This window comes from Dermacentor andersoni, chromosome 6 (assembly GCF_023375885.2).
Source record: "Dermacentor andersoni chromosome 6, qqDerAnde1_hic_scaffold, whole genome shotgun sequence".
NCBI classification, from domain to species: Eukaryota; Metazoa; Arthropoda; class Arachnida; order Ixodida; family Ixodidae; genus Dermacentor; species Dermacentor andersoni.
The window spans coordinates 44,052,266-44,065,392 of record NC_092819.1 but is presented as its reverse complement, the minus strand read 5'-3'; the positions used below and the strand labels follow the sequence as shown (position 1 = coordinate 44,065,392).

Sequence of the window (13,127 nt, the reverse complement as noted above, 5' to 3'; positions counted from 1 at the left end):
TATCAAGGCAGGAACCGCCACTTGGCCTCGAGACGCACTTCGCGCCAGACGAGCGATAGATAGTTCAGTGATCTTAAATTTTAAGAAAAGGGGCCGCCGCGTATGAGAGTTTGCTTTGAATGACCAACGCAGCGCGGTATGAAAGATCTTCTTGGTGCCAAAGAGAGAGAAAAATAATGAATCGTTCCACTCTGTGAAGGTGGTTGACCAGCGAAGCGGTTTAGCACGCGACACGGAGATGACACATAATTTTGAACAAAGGTGCGAACTCATATATATTGTCATGATGGGTGGTCATCGTGATGAAAGGTACGCACACTCATTTGTTGTCTTGATCGGTGGTCATTACTTCACTCGTCACTGCAATCACACTCTTTGATAATTTCAAATCGATGCACGTACGCCGCTGGGTGGTCGGTTGGGCCGGATCGGTGCGGCATCGCAAGGGATATGTCTGCAACACGAAACGCGTAAACCGCTCCCTTTTCGGTACCGACACATACACATTGAAATCATCGACAACGATAACAGGGGCAGTGTCATCGCAACTAATTCACGCAAAGTGAGTCGCCATGAACCTTAAGTGCCTATGAGTCATTGCATATCTTGCTTGCCTGTGTTGGTATGAGCCATTGATGATGACAGTTTTCGACATACTTTTCTGTAGGCTGCATGCGTCATTAGAAAGAATTTAAGCACTGTTCGCTTCACTTTGCTGAGTGCTTGTAGCCTCTGCCTTACGGGGCTATGAGCCATTGATGATGACAATTTTTGTTCATGGAGAACAAAAATGCACGGAACCCTAGCCATATACAGCTTCGCTGTAGAATTTAATTACAGATCAGCAAGGAGGTCGGCCTGACTGTCGCACAAAGTAATAAAAAAGCACTGTATGTGCTGACAGCGTTCACAGCGCAAACGATGAAAGCGAAATGGATGGGCCGGACTTAGCTTGTTGGACTTAACGGGTTGGACTTAACTGCTACAGTTAGGTTGGAATTAACTGTTGGAGTTCACTGCGTCAATTAGGTTGATCAGCAACAAAGTGGTGCTGTCTAATTTAAAGGAAGAATTACCAGTGATGTGCCAAGTGTGATATCTGCTGCTGGATCCAAGTTATGTTTTTTTTTTCTTATTTATCCTTTCTTTTTCTTTAATTTCGTGGAGCCTATGTAAGAAATTCACCTAACTATATCTGACTATTTCTTTGAATGCCAAAAATTCAAATACATATTTGCATTCAAGTATTCAAATAAGTCCAACGTTTGCCTAAGGAGTTCTCTTCTGCGTACTTGCGCTATCTTGATGCATACACGAATACGCGCGAAGTGCGAAATAAATTTATGATCGAATTTAATGACCCCAAAGAGAATGTGAGCTATAGGTGACACTGCAGCGGAGACCTGCGAAACAATTGCGGCAATCTGGTGATTATTGTATTTTTTTTTAGATAATAATAATCAGGCGAGTTGTCGCCGTTTTCTGGAGACCGCTGCCCCTTTTCGTTTGGTCAATAATATAGGATAAAAATAAGGGGGAGGTATTCTGTAAGAGTCCACCTAGTGGACATGCTCATTTCATCTGCTGCTGAATCGGCTGGGCTGGGCTGTGTGTCCGCAGCAGCTAGGTGGCACAGCCAATCAATACTTCAGCAGAAGACGAAATGGACATGTCCACTAGGTGGACTCTTACAGAAAACCTCCCTTGGTGTTCTTCTACGGGCAACTTAATCTAAGCACACTAGCGTTTCAGCAGCCAGCCGCTATCAAAATGCACGGCCCTGCTGCCGGAATTGAGTTGGCAACCTCGCCCTCGTCAGGAAAACGCCAGTGTCGCAGAACCACCGCGGATGTGTTAGCATGGCATTTCAGTGCGGAAGACCAGAGCTTAAGCTTTCGCCTAAAGCTTATTTTCTTGATAGCTAAAGTTTTTTTAAGTAGCCAGCTTTTACGTCAGACCCCCGCCCCCCCCTCCCTCCCACACGTTATGGCATCGAACCAGAGACGGCAGCAGCAACGAAACTGCGTGTAACAGTTTCGTAAAGCAGCCTTCGCACTTGCTTTCTGATTCTGCAGCTGAAGACGGCCTTGAAGGACGTTTGGCAGGAGCAGTTCACCGACGCATACCTGCTGCGATGGCTACGAGGTGAGTTGCTCAAGAGATCGGTACGCCAACACCCTGACGGCTTAACGAGAAGAAAGCGAGGTTAAGAAACGGCGTCTATGGAAATCCGTCTTACTGGCTTCCCACCAGTTAAACACACCGAAGAATTCTTTATATGCAGCTCTCAAGGCTACGGATTTATTAACGTGGGGCCATATCAGGCAAATGTATGAACAAAAGTGTTTTCTGGCTGAACAGCAGCGTATAAGGACGGGCAGGGAAGAACAGGAGGGGATAAGGTATAAGACCCAACCTCAAGTATGCGGTCGTACGGCGCCCACATTCATGTTCTTGCCGACGTCTTTCTTCTTTCGATGATTTTAGCCGAAAATATCAGGCCAGCTATATATAACTTAGGGATATGCATGAATCCTGCACGTGTTTTGCATTACACGTGGTCAATGTTTCAAGAAACAAAGACCGTTTCTGGCTGGCTCTCTTAGTTAAACGTTTACGAATGGAGATGTTGGCGCCCTCAAGCGGTCGCCGGTTAACGCTTCTTACATCTGCGAGACATCAATCAGGCCTCCAGCAATTACGTCTGCAACACGAGACCTTGCGAAATACGACATTGTTAAACGTGCACGTGCGTTCTGAAGAACGGAGCCCGAACCAGTTTATTTCGTGCAAGAGATAGCAAGTATGCATGCTTTTCGTCAAGCACGGTCAGTGTCTTCACGTGCACATGGCAGAAAACACGCAATCAATAAAAAAAAATTCGATTCCGGGGTTTTACGTGCCAGAACCACAACCTGATTACGAAGCACGCCATAGTGGAGGACTCCAGTTTAATTTTGACCAACTGGGGTTCTTTAACGTGCACCCAATGCACGGTACGCGGGCGTCTATGCATTTCGCCCCCTATCGAGATGCGGCCGCCGCGTCCTGGATTTGATCCCGCGACCTCGCGCTTATCAGCGAAACGCCAAAGCCACTCAGTCGCCACCAAAAGCCACACAAAGTACGCAATCAATAGCCCGACAGAAAAGCCGGCTCACAGACACAGCGTAAGTTGAAGTCCAATATCGGAACAACATTTTTGAGACTTCGAAGGCAGTCACTCGGCAGCAGTCCTAGGTTTTTCTTCACTGCATGCAGAAGCCTCCCATTCGGACCTCGACGTATGGCGTGCTTCCCGAGCAAGACGTCTAGTCTTAGCAGTTGCTCTCGGAAAAAGAAATAACAATAAACTGGGAGTGAGCTGTTAACGCAACAAGTTTAAACCAATTTAAACAGCTATATATAGCCGGCATCTGAATACGTGTGAACCTTGTCATGTGTCTGCATCTTTTCTAGCCCGGGACCTCGACGTGGCCAAGGCCGTTGACCTTCTGCGCAAAGTGAGTGACAACTACAGAACCGGATGCGCATACAATCGTGCCGCTTTCTACAATTTTCTTGTCATCCGACGCTGTGCGTTTTCGAATTTATTCCAGAGGTTGTGCTCTCAGCACAGCTTTGCCAGTGTAATGCAAAGGTTCTATTGCAGCTATTTCTCTCTTTTTCACGTTTTTTATGTAGTCCGAGAGGTGTTTCACCTACGTTAACTCTAGGGTCGGCTTGTCGTCAAGGGTGAATGATGAGGAGAAGTGGAATCGCGCGAAAAATTTTTTTACGTTGGCCATTATTTCAGGAAACCATTTTTTATGGCGTATAACGGGAAAGATTCAACGCCAGGGTATTTGAAACAATCGTAAGGCATATGTTTTCCTTATCAGAACGCACGCACGCAAGAACGGACAAATTAATTGGGTGCACTTGAACCTGACGTCTAAAAGCTGAAAACTACGCGCACGTGAAAGCAAGCCACCGTCCAAATAGTTTTGTTGTCTTTCGGCAGAACCTGCGGTGGAGAGAGGAGAACAAGATCGACAGCCTGGTCGAGCGCTACGAGTGCCATCCAGTGAGTGACGGTTTCCCGATTCTTCCTTTTTTTATATACATGTAGCTTGCAGCGGCAGTGTCGTCGGCACTATCCAAAGCCGGGCTGAGTGGTCAGAGAGCCCAAGGCAATCGCCGTAGAGCGATGCGCTCGGAAGACTGGGCACGGACTTAGCATGAGCTGGAGATGATGATGATGTAATGATAATGATGATAATGACGACGGCAAGGACGACGACTACGATGATGAAAGGCGTTGGGGAAATGGTAGATGTCGGTAGGGTCATTTACCGCGGAATGCTCTCCTGCGCGATTACACCATGAGGGTGACGCACGATACCGCTGCAAAGACGTACAGAGCTCGCAAGATACTGCAGGTCTCTACTGAGGGACGGAATCACTGTTCAAGGCTGCCCACTTGCACCAGAACTTTCTTAAGAAAGCTGAGCTTTTATGGCACTCTCACAGCATGTGCTTAATTGTTGGGGAGGCTGCTGTGTTGCGCGCTGGGCAACCCGTCTGTACTGGAAATAGCTGCGTCATCGTGTTAGTTAAGTATCTTCGTTGTTTGTGCGAACGCCAACGTGCAAGCAGATCCTATGTAAGGGCAGTACCGGTACAGGTCTTCTGAACAAGACTGGCCAGTAGTGTACTGATCTCTCGCTGGCTTATGTGAAGTTTTGTCGTCTTGCCCTTACTCGGCACGAACCGAACTCCAATGGGCTTTTCCGTGGTTAAAACTGTATAGTGCAGGTCGGTGACACAATGAAATTAGGTTACGCTATGCCACCACCTAAGGCCTATAGGCAGGCTCAACTGTGGGTGATTTATGAAGAATTTGGAAGCAACAGAGTAGCGGCTACTTCTTTACTCTTTTTGGAGGAGAAAAAATGTCACACACCGACAAAAACGATAAATAAACTACAAAAGGTTGATCAATGAGCCAATCAATAAACGCGCAACAAACTCTAACAGTTTGAGCACATGTCCGACAGAATCAGAAAGTCTTCACTGCAATAAACGCTTTTCTTTAAAAGACATGAAAAGCGCCATGGTACAAGTCCACATAGTAGTGAATTTGATAAAGAGGTCTATATTATTATTTATTATGCTTGCCTTCGCCTTGTTATCGAACCCCTTTGCCACTGATCTCTCTATGGCAAGCCTTTCACGTCACGGCCAAAGCGCGGAATGATGCGTCGCCATGTTCGTATATGCGTTTCGCCATTAAAGCCTCATATACGTTTCGTCATATTTACGCCTAAAACAAGGCCACTGTTTCGCGTCATTTTGTTGCGTTCTTGTGTGGGGCACGAACTTGCACATGGCCGGCAAGCATACAGAGAACTTTTTTCGCATCGTACCATTCTCGGAAATGAAGATCCTTGGACCATGTCCGTACGCATCGATGGTACATGAAGCCACGAAAGCGTAAGTGCAGTAGTTCAAGTCTGGTCTTGGGTACCGGTTGTACACTTGATGCGCACCTTCAAATTTGCGCGAAGCCTCTCTCTCTCTCTCTCTCTCTCTTTTCATCCCTATATCTCCTTCCCCCAGCGCAGTATCGCAAATCGGACGTGCTTCTGGTTAACATCCATGCCTTTCATCCCCTCTATTTCTCTCTCTCTTTCTATTTTTACATCGTCACTGTGCAAAACAGAAACGACCGTTTTTTCTTAATCTTATGCGTCTAAGGAAGTAATTTTATTTCTCTTGGTACATATTTTATATCATTACACTTTTTGTCAAAATTATCTATAAATTGCTTCTGGTGGTGTTGCGAGCTCCGTATAACAATGCGACGCATGTTGTACACTTCCTCGCAGATCATTAAGCACTACTTTCCTGGCGGAATTTTCAACCATGATCGGGATGGCAGCCCAATGTACTTCATTCCAATAGGCAGCGGTGACTTCAAAGGTAAGACGAATCGATACGATTTCTGCTCAAGAAAAAACTCACCTGCAGCGCTTTAACATAATAGAAAACAGGGCAAACAAGTACTGGCTCGTGGTTAAAGCTAACAGCGTGCTGGTGACAAGGACAGAGGCGAGCGACACAAGCGATCTATGAACAGGAAGTATCTTTCGGAAACATTTTTAATGTACATATGTTACTGTTTATGCGCCTACAAGTCAAAGAAGTGAACATCGCAGTGAGGTAAGCTGCGACAGTAATACGCGCCGTATGCAGGTGAACACGATTCATAATATATGGCATTAAAATATTCATTCCGCATATTTTCTTGGCATGGCATAAGCTATAACACGCTCTGATGAGCAGGAACGCTCTGTTCTCACTGAACATCGTTCACCGGGTGTATTTTCTTACATACTTCTTATCATTCCTTTATGCTTTATACGTAACCAAATTATATTCTGTATTTTCTTCTGTAATGTACTACTACCAATAGATTGTTCGTTACTTTTTTTATTTGAAGGAAGCCCTCATATCATCATTCGCGCGTTCTATTTTTTCTTCTTGCGTGTCACACCCTACTGCAGTCTGCCTTGACCAGACCTATAATCAGAAGGCCAGTCACCTTCGTTTGTTTGGCCTTGCAGACAGAGCACTGTCTCGCAAACAAATAAAGTAGCGCTACGCTAATGTGGGCCCCATACAGTTTCTCCCGATATTAGCTAGAAGTAAAACTGGCGCTGAGGTATGCATGGGCAGGGCCTCGCATGGGGATATGTTGTGATGTGGCGCCTTCGGATTGACATCGTTCTCAGAGAGCCAGGACAACATCAAGGCGCACCAGGCTGGCACTGCTTCGTATGATATAATGGTTTATTCTCTTCTGAAATAGCACGTAAAGAGCTTTCTTTGTGTGTCTGAACTTATGCCTTAATGTGCAACTATACGAAACGTAAAATTTACCAGAGGGTCCTTAAATTTGGAGCACGGACGGCAAGCTTGTCGCTGTGCGACAGCTTGCTGTCTCTTTGTTCTTGTTCCCTTGGTCGGCACTTCAGGTTAGTAAAATTTGTTATCAGAAGTAGCACGGGTGAACGAAAAGCTTTTCAAAGGATTTTACTTGAAAGAAAGCTTTCTCTGTGCAGCCATAAGCATGTTTTAGGCCAAGCCACGTTCTAGAGATGAACGTGAATGGACATGATCGTTGTTATGACGGCAGTAGACAACGTGCTGTTTGCTACGCGCAAGAGTAGAATCCGATAATTACGCTGGGAAGATAGTCGGAGGAGAGTTCCCACGCGATGCTGGACGCCGTTAATTTTCCCGTAACGAGTTTCCCTCGTCGTAGAAGAAGCCCCACAAAGGGAAGAAAGAGTGGTCACTCCGGGCCAAGCAGTGACTGTATAAAAGAGACCGACACGCACAGTAAACATGGAAGAACTGAGGTTTATTGCTCACGCACCGAAAGTGTTCGAGCTCGTTGCCAGACTGGCTGGTGTACATCGTCTTGCCTTAGCGGTTACCGATATATCATCTTTTCTTTAACATTGAAAGCTGGCTATACAGGACGTCTTAGTCCTGGTAGCCAAACAGGCGGGGAGGCCTTCTGAGCCTCGATGACCTTCGGCTTGGTTCTGCGACAACCACTCCAGTCGCCCCAGGAGGTGTAGTATGACGTTGTTCTATATCAGTCTCTGCTGCTACTCGTGGGGCCTGCTCAGCTGGCTGCTTCCTTGCTTGTTTCCTGGATGACCCTCTAGGCTTATCTGCCCCAGACACTCCAGCTGGTCTAGGAGATGTGGGAGGAAGGCATTCTATGGCAGCCCTTGCTCCCACTACTGGCGACCATGCTGTAGGTGGTTCCAGCTGTGCCGGCGGTGCACAGTCTTCCCTTGCTGCTGCTGTTGATTTTACCACTAACGGAGTGTCAACACTCCTGAAGGCCCGTTGAGCTTCGATCGCTTCCTGCAGCCCTGGATGATTTCCCGCGTCTCCGGCGCTACGTCCTGTAAGGTGAATCTGCTGTGGTATTGAGTGGAGCGCTTCTTTCGTTTTCCGTAAGTCTTGGCGGTTCCTTCATCCTGAACCAGGTTTTAGAAGAGGGCTAGATTTTAGAACTAGTAGATAACTGCTGAAAGCCTAGAGGTTAGGCACTTTCGGATTGTCGTTTTGTTAATACCCGGCAGTCGAAAGGATCATGGACTTGCAGAGGCTGCACAAGCCGGACCTGTTGCTGTTGCGTGAGGAATTGCGGATTGATATAAAGGGTTTGGCACGAAAACCCTTGATCAGACAGGCAATCATTGATTTATAGGCTTATGATGAGGAGCTTAGTGAAGCATGGAGCCTCAACGAACAAAAAGGAAGAGCAGCTCAGACAGCAGTAGTAGCGGGAAAGGGAGAAAGAAAGGCAGGAGCATGAAGCAAAGAGACTGGAGCGCGAGATTAAGCAAGTTGAAACTTGAGTTGAGTAATCGGTCGGCCACTTGTCACCTGCAAGTGGTACATCTTCTTAACAAGAGGGCAGAGTTCAAAATGTCCAGCTACATGCAGCCATATGTGGTATCAGGGGATATCGGTCTGTATATTGCAAATTTTGAACGAATGTGGGAGAAATGATCGTTTGAGCGAGAAACATGGTCTCAGAGGCTACTGACGGTTCTGCCCTGCGGGGTAAAAGCCGCCTGTGCGGCTCAGCAAGGAAACAAGCGCGACTGGGACGCATGCCTACCAGCAGCACTTTGCAATTTGCGGTCAGCATCGCATGAATCCACTGGTTTTAGTGCCGCCAAGTTTGGTTTACGGAAGGTCACTGCGCTCCCCTTTGTGAATGGTGCGGGAAACATGGGAAAGGCGCGGAGAAGACCTTAGCGTGATGGAGTTTGTTTTGAATCTGCTGGAGCGTCTGCTTAACGCTAAACTTGCGGAGGCTAGCATGAAGTCGGCTCAGGCTTGATCCAAAGTATATTATGATAGGAACGCCCGGTAGACGACGTTCCGTATCGAAGGCAAGGTAATGTTAATAAGACCCTCAAGGCAAAGCAGGCTCGTAGTGCGAAAGCCCTCTGAAGTGGTTGCAATGCTCTCTGACACCAACTACGTGGGGAAAACCATAGAAAAACGCAAAGAGGTGCGCATTTATCATTGTAACCTAATGAAACCTTACTTGAAAAGAGGGGCAGTGGTGGATATGGCTTTAAACCATCCTGAAGAGAGGAAGGACAACCTGGTTTGTTTAAGTGGAGGCGGAAGTAGCGCTCAAAAACTCCTGAAGAGGACTGAGCCGACAGAGGGACTAAAGGAATCCCAGTTGTTTGAGCTCGGCGAAATTATAGCAGAGTTTGATGAATGCTTAGTCGACAGACTGGGTAGAACTGATTTGACTGAGCACGATATTGTGGCGCTCTTCGGCCTTAGATGCCCTTGCGCCAATAAACCTCAATCATCATCAACGATATTGAGCTGACGTCCGAGGAGCCAGTGCAATCAAAGTGTTATGGATTCTTACCTAGGCTGAGAGAAATCCTCGACAGGGATGTCAAGCGCATGCTCAAATTAGGAGTGATTAAGCCCTCCGAGAGCGAATACGCTTCACCTATGACCTTCTTGGAAGCTCCGGGTAAAAAAAACATTGCAGGCATATCCATATGTTGATATATGCGGACGACATTTGTATTTGGTTAAGCGGATATCAACACAAGCGTTTAGCTCTGATAGCTCGACAGGCATTACTTTCAGTTCAAAATTACCTTCAAAGTGTTGCGTTGACTCTCTCGGTGGCAAAATCTGGCTTCATCATGTTTCCAGGGAGAGGAAGACGGCATGCGCGGCTGAAGATAGACCTTGATCAATCTTGCCTTCGTCAATTGAAGCACAAGCGCTATTTGGGCGTCATTATTGACTACCGTCTACAGTGGCGACGAGCTGTGGACTCTATTGTGACATCACTATCTCCGCGTCTCAATGTGATCCGTAGAGTTGCGAGTGAGCAATGGGGAAATCACCCTTCTTCAATGATCAGGCTGCACGATGCACCAGTGACGAGTCCAATAATGTACCAGCTCCCTTTAATTTCCCCCTCACTATCACAGCTGGAACGACTTGAGGTTTTGCACAGAAAGGGCCTAAGCAGGGCCCTTGGCGTTCCGCAGACTGCTCCTAACAATGCAGTACTTTATGAGTCTCTATCGAGACCTCTTAGCCTAGTCGCTTCACAAAGGTTACTGATGCAAATTGGCCGCCTCAAACAGGCTATAGCCAGGCGAGCCCTTCTACAAAGCCTTCGAAAGAGATATGAGTCCTGAGCGTACTTGGCTCTTAATACTCTTGGTTACCTGGGTCTTGACGCTAGAGGTCGAACTAAGAGGTTAAAACCACCTTGGTCTTTCGCGAGCCTCGATTGTTCGTTGACAATTCCTCACGGTCATGCTAAGCGGAGTTCTCCTTTGGCGGCAACGCGTTCGCTTGTACTGGAACATCTTGAAACTGAATATGCACGTCATCTTCAAATTTTTACTGATGGCTCTGTTCACAAGGTCAGAGGATCTAGTGCAGCTGCTTTTCACATTCCCTCTTTGAAGTATGATTGATCGGTTCGCTTCGCTGCAGTCGTGTCCTCCACAACGGCCGAAAGCGTTGTCATTGAGGCAGCTCTAAAGAAGCTACGGTTTTGTACGCCTCAACCTGTTGTCATCCTTACAGATTCGAAATCCGCCCTTCAAAGGTTAGAGCAAGGGTTCCCTACTGATGCCTTATGTCTAAGCTCCCTACGCTCGGTGCACAATCTCCATATCAAAGGCTTCTCCATACGATTCCAATGGGTGCCCTCGCACATAGGTATCATAGGGAACGAGATGGCGGACAGCCTCGCCCGTAGAGCGCTGTCTGGGAATCCATTGAGAAAAGTGCCTCAAGAGGACAAGAGACACTTCAGAGAAGCGGTGTCATGCCACTTCAGTTCTTTGTGGAGCTCACCTCACAAGCCATGTGTGACCAAGGGTCTCAGAAGAAACCGAGCCACTTTACTGCTCCGCATTCGCACGAGCTCTGCTCGTACCCCCTCACTGGGTATTGTAATCATTATATCCAGGATTATTCAACTTTGTGAAGCCCCCTGATTGATGCTCTACGCGGGACAGAACCGACAAGCGTAGTCTGTTTGAGACGAAGAGAAGGAAGCTGCCTTCTTAAGCCTGAAGGCTGTGTTGATTTGCCTTCCAGTATTGCGAGGTGCCGGTTTTAACCGAGAATTCACGGTCCATTGTGATGCGAATGATCGAAGACTAGGTGCTGTTCTCTGCCAGAGGGACGACGGTAACGAACATCCCGTGTCCTCTCTGAGCCGAAAACTGAGCTCTCGTGAGACAGCGTACTGCGCGTCGGAAAAAAAGTTCTTGTACTGTGTGGGCCATTGAGAAATTGCAATGCTCTCTTGGAGGCGCCAAATTCGCCGTGGAGACGGGCCACTCTCCCCTGACCCGGTGCCAAACTGCGACATCATGGAACAGTCGCTTCATGAGTGGCGCCTCATTCTACACCAATATCAATGTTAAATAAAATGCAAGAAGAGCAAATTGAATAGAACTGCGAGTGCACTTAGCCGCTCTTTCAAAGCAGCCCGGGGTTGCTCTTCGCCATTACTCATAATTGCTACTGGAATTTTCCCCCCTTGTTTCTTTGTTTGTAGACGCGTAACGTAGCACGTCTGATTTATCAGCATAAGCGAGTCCAGAGGGTTCTGAGTGCGCGCATTTCGCAAACAACTACTAAAGAAAGATTGATCGCCATCCCTCTTTTGACCTGGTAGTTCAGAGGGGTATGAGTGCTTCTTTGCGCACACGTTTGAGTTTCAGAGACAGCTCGAAGAATCTGATCGGCGACATATCCGACAATGTGGCAATCGACGGTGAGTTTCTGGCATTCATTTGCAGAAATTGAAGTCGTCTCACCGTGCAGCAGCGGTGACTGTTGCCCTCCGTGACTATTTTGCCGGGGGAGGAAGCTGTAATGATTCCAGTAGACAACATGCTGTTTGTCACGTGTGAAGCGCATCATGCGAGAACTACACGGAGAAAATAGTCGGCGGACAGTTCCGAAGCAATGCTAGGTGCTTCTAATTTTCCCGTAGCGAGCTCACCTCGTCAGAGAAGAAGCCCCACGAATGGAAGAAAGAGTTGCCACTCCGGAGACGGCAGAGACGACGCGAAATGCTCATAGACGTTTCCCGGAAGAAAGCCGCCACGAACTGGTGCCTGAAAGCAGCGGAGAAGACCAGTGGGAATAAAGACCTCTACCATTGTGGGGTCAGACCCTCTCTCCACCTTTGCGCCCGCTGCAACTTGGGGGGTCGCTGGTCCGATATTCTGTCTGCGACAATGCTGCTTGTGCTTCTTGATTGGTTGTCTTCCTGGTGGGTTGTGAGCGTTCTGTACTTACATGACCTGCCCAGCTCCATTTTTTCTCTTAATGTCAATTAGAATATCGGCTATACCCGTTTGCTCTCTGATCCAAACCGCTCCCGTTCTGTCTCTTAAGGCTATGACTAGCATTCTTCGTTCCATCGCTCTTTGCGCGGTCCTTAACTTGTTCTCAAGCTTCTTTGTCAGTCTACAAGTCTCTGCCCCATATGTCAGCACCGGTAAAATGCACTGCTTGTACAAATTCCTTTTCAATGATAATGGCAAGCTTCCTGTCAGGAGCTGACAATGTCTTCCGTATGCGATCGAACCCATATTTACTCTTCTATAAATTTCCTTCTCATGATCAGGGTTTCCTGTGATTAATTGCCCTAGGTAAATGTACTCCTTCACCGACTCTAGAGGCTGACTGGCGATCCTGAATTCTTCTCTCTTGCCCGGCTATTCATCATTATCTTTGTCTTCTGCATATTAATCTTCAACCCCACTCTTACGCTATCTCTCTTAAGGTCTTCTATCATTTGTTGTAACTCGCATGCAGTGCTGCTGAATAGAACAATGTCATCGGTAAATCGAAGGTTCCTGGGAGATTCGCTGTCGATCCTTACTCCTAAGCATTTCCAGTTTAATAGCTTGAATACTTCTTCCAAGCACGCAGTGAAGAGCATTGGAGAGATTGTGTCTCCTTGCCTGACCCCTTTCTTTATAGGTATCTACCTTCCTACTTTTCTTGTGTAGAATTAGGGTGGC

At 47.2% G+C, this 13,127-nt stretch overlaps 1 protein-coding gene across 1 annotated transcript in view; it reads left to right on the top strand.

Annotated features, from left to right (window-relative positions):
• Positions 1-13,127, top strand: part of LOC126521987 (SEC14-like protein 4) — a 46,666-nt gene that overhangs the window by 14,889 nt on the left and 18,650 nt on the right. Inside the window, exons 2-5 of the mRNA XM_050170753.2 lie at positions 2,076-2,145; positions 3,460-3,503; positions 4,004-4,066; positions 5,871-5,964. Coding sequence (XP_050026710.1) covers positions 2,076-2,145; positions 3,460-3,503; positions 4,004-4,066; positions 5,871-5,964 — 271 coding nt within the window. The remainder of the gene's footprint in view (positions 1-2,075; positions 2,146-3,459; positions 3,504-4,003; positions 4,067-5,870; positions 5,965-13,127) is intronic.